The 1845-nt window shown below is 75.3% G+C and overlaps 1 protein-coding gene across 1 annotated transcript in view; it reads left to right on the forward strand.

Moving 5' to 3' along the window:
• The window catches only part of LOC121356988 (SCO-spondin-like), a gene marked incomplete at its 3' end in the record, with an annotated part of 23012 nt that overhangs the window by 18806 nt on the left and 2361 nt on the right, over positions 1 to 1845 (forward strand). The window contains exons 40-42 of the mRNA XM_041473905.1: positions 131 to 259; positions 356 to 1098; positions 1565 to 1777. Of these exons, the coding sequence (XP_041329839.1) occupies positions 131 to 259; positions 356 to 1098; positions 1565 to 1777 (1085 nt within the window). The remainder of the gene's footprint in view (positions 1 to 130; positions 260 to 355; positions 1099 to 1564; positions 1778 to 1845) is intronic.

Below are 1845 nucleotides of genomic sequence, written 5' to 3' on the forward strand. Positions count from 1 at the left end.
TCTGTGCCCCGAGCCCCGGTGCTGGGCGTCCCCAGGAAATGGGACCCTGAGCACTGGGGGGCTCCTGGGGGGCACTGGGGGGCTCCTGGGGGCTCCCCAGCATTTGGAGCAACGCTCCTTTTCCCTCCAGCGCCTGCAGGGTCCCTGCGGGGGTGATGGGGGTCCCCGGCAACCGGGGCCCCCCTGAATCCTGCGGGTGGTCGCGCTGGACCCCCTGGACCCGCTGTGACTGCGGCACCGGGACCCGGCAGCGCTTCAGGTGAGGGGCGACCCCATAGCGGGGGTGTGACCCTTAACGGGGGGTCCTGACCCATAACGGTGGTCCTGTCCCATAGTGGGGGGTCCTGTCCCATAGCGGGGGGTCGTGCCCCACTCCCCACTCCCCACAGGTCTCCCACCAACCCCTCGGCCGCGGCGGGCGGTGCCCCCTGCACCGGGACCCCCCGGGAGGTTCGGGGCTGTCCCGAGCTCTGCAGACCCGGTACGTGCCAGGATCCCCCCGACCCCCGGGCCCCGGAGCTGGGACCCCCGAGTGCCACCGGGGCCCCTCGATCGTCTCGTGTCCTTCTGTCCCAGAGCCCGAGAGCGCGGGGCCACCTGGGGCCACCGAGGCGCCCTGGCCCCCGGGGTCCCCACGGCCACCGGGGGGCACAGAGAGCCCAGAGTCCCCGGGGTCGCCGTGGGCGCTGGAGCCCGCGTGGGGCACGGAGCTGCCTTGGGAGCCGGGGTCCCTGGAGCCGGCGTGGGGCACGGAGACCCCCGAGCCTCCCGAGACCCCGGAGACCCCCGAGCCCCCGGATACCCCCGAGCCTCCCGAGTCCCCCGAGTCCCCGGAGTCCCCGGACGCCGCGCTCGGCCGGTGGTGGCCGTGGAGCACGGGGTCCCCGGGAGTGCCGGTGTCGCCGCGGAGCACAGAGCCCGCCCTGGCCCCCGCGCCGCCGCTCCCCGCCCGTGGCCGGTGGTCGCCGTGGGGGCCCTGGGGCGGCTGCAGCGCTCCGTGCGGGGGGGGCGAGCGCTGGCGCCGCCGGGGCTGCGGGACCCCCCCGTGCCCGGGGCCGGCGCTGCAGAGCCAGAGCTGCCACAGCCACGTGTGCCGCGGTGAGTGCCACACGGGCAGCGCGACAGGGACCCCGACAGGGACCCCGACAGGGACCCCGACACGGGCAGCGCGACAGGGACCCCGACAGGGACCCCGACACGGGCACCCCGACACCGGGACCCTCACCCAGAGACCCCAGTACAGAGAGCCCGAGACAGGGACCCCGACCCAGACACTGTCACCCAGAAATGTCACCCAGAGCCCCCGAGCACAGCCCTGCCCTGTCCCACAGCCCTGCCCCACTGTGCACGGAAGCTCTGCCCCACAGACCCCACAGACCCCCCAGCCCTGCCCCACAGCCCCCCCGTGCCCCACAGCTCCACCCCTCATCCCCTCTCCACACGCCCCATGGGGCCGGGGGTGTTGGGGGGCACAGGCCGGGTGCCCCCGGGGTGCTCAGGGGTGTTTTTTGGGGGCGGAGGCCGGCTGCCCCCCAGGCACTGAGCGTTTTTTCGGGGGCTGCAGAGGCGGGGTGCCCCCCGGGCCGGACCTTCCGTGAGTGCGGGGGGGGCTCCGGGTGTCCCCGGAGCTGCGCCCACCTTGGGGGGGCCGTGGGGTGCGCGGGGGGGTGCCAGGAGGGCTGTCACTGCCCCCCCGGGACCTTCCTGCACCGCCGCACCTGCCTGCAGGTGAGACCCCCCGGGCGAGCCCCCAAGGGCGCTGCCCCCAAATCCTGGGGTGGGAATGAGGGGGGGAGGATTTGGGGTTTAGGGGGGGGTCCACAACTCCACGGGTGCCCCTCAGAG

Source organism: Pyrgilauda ruficollis, unplaced genomic scaffold (genome assembly GCF_017590135.1).
Source record: "Pyrgilauda ruficollis isolate IOZ18807 unplaced genomic scaffold, ASM1759013v1 scaffold306, whole genome shotgun sequence".
Lineage (NCBI taxonomy): Eukaryota > Metazoa > Chordata > Aves > Passeriformes > Passeridae > Pyrgilauda > Pyrgilauda ruficollis.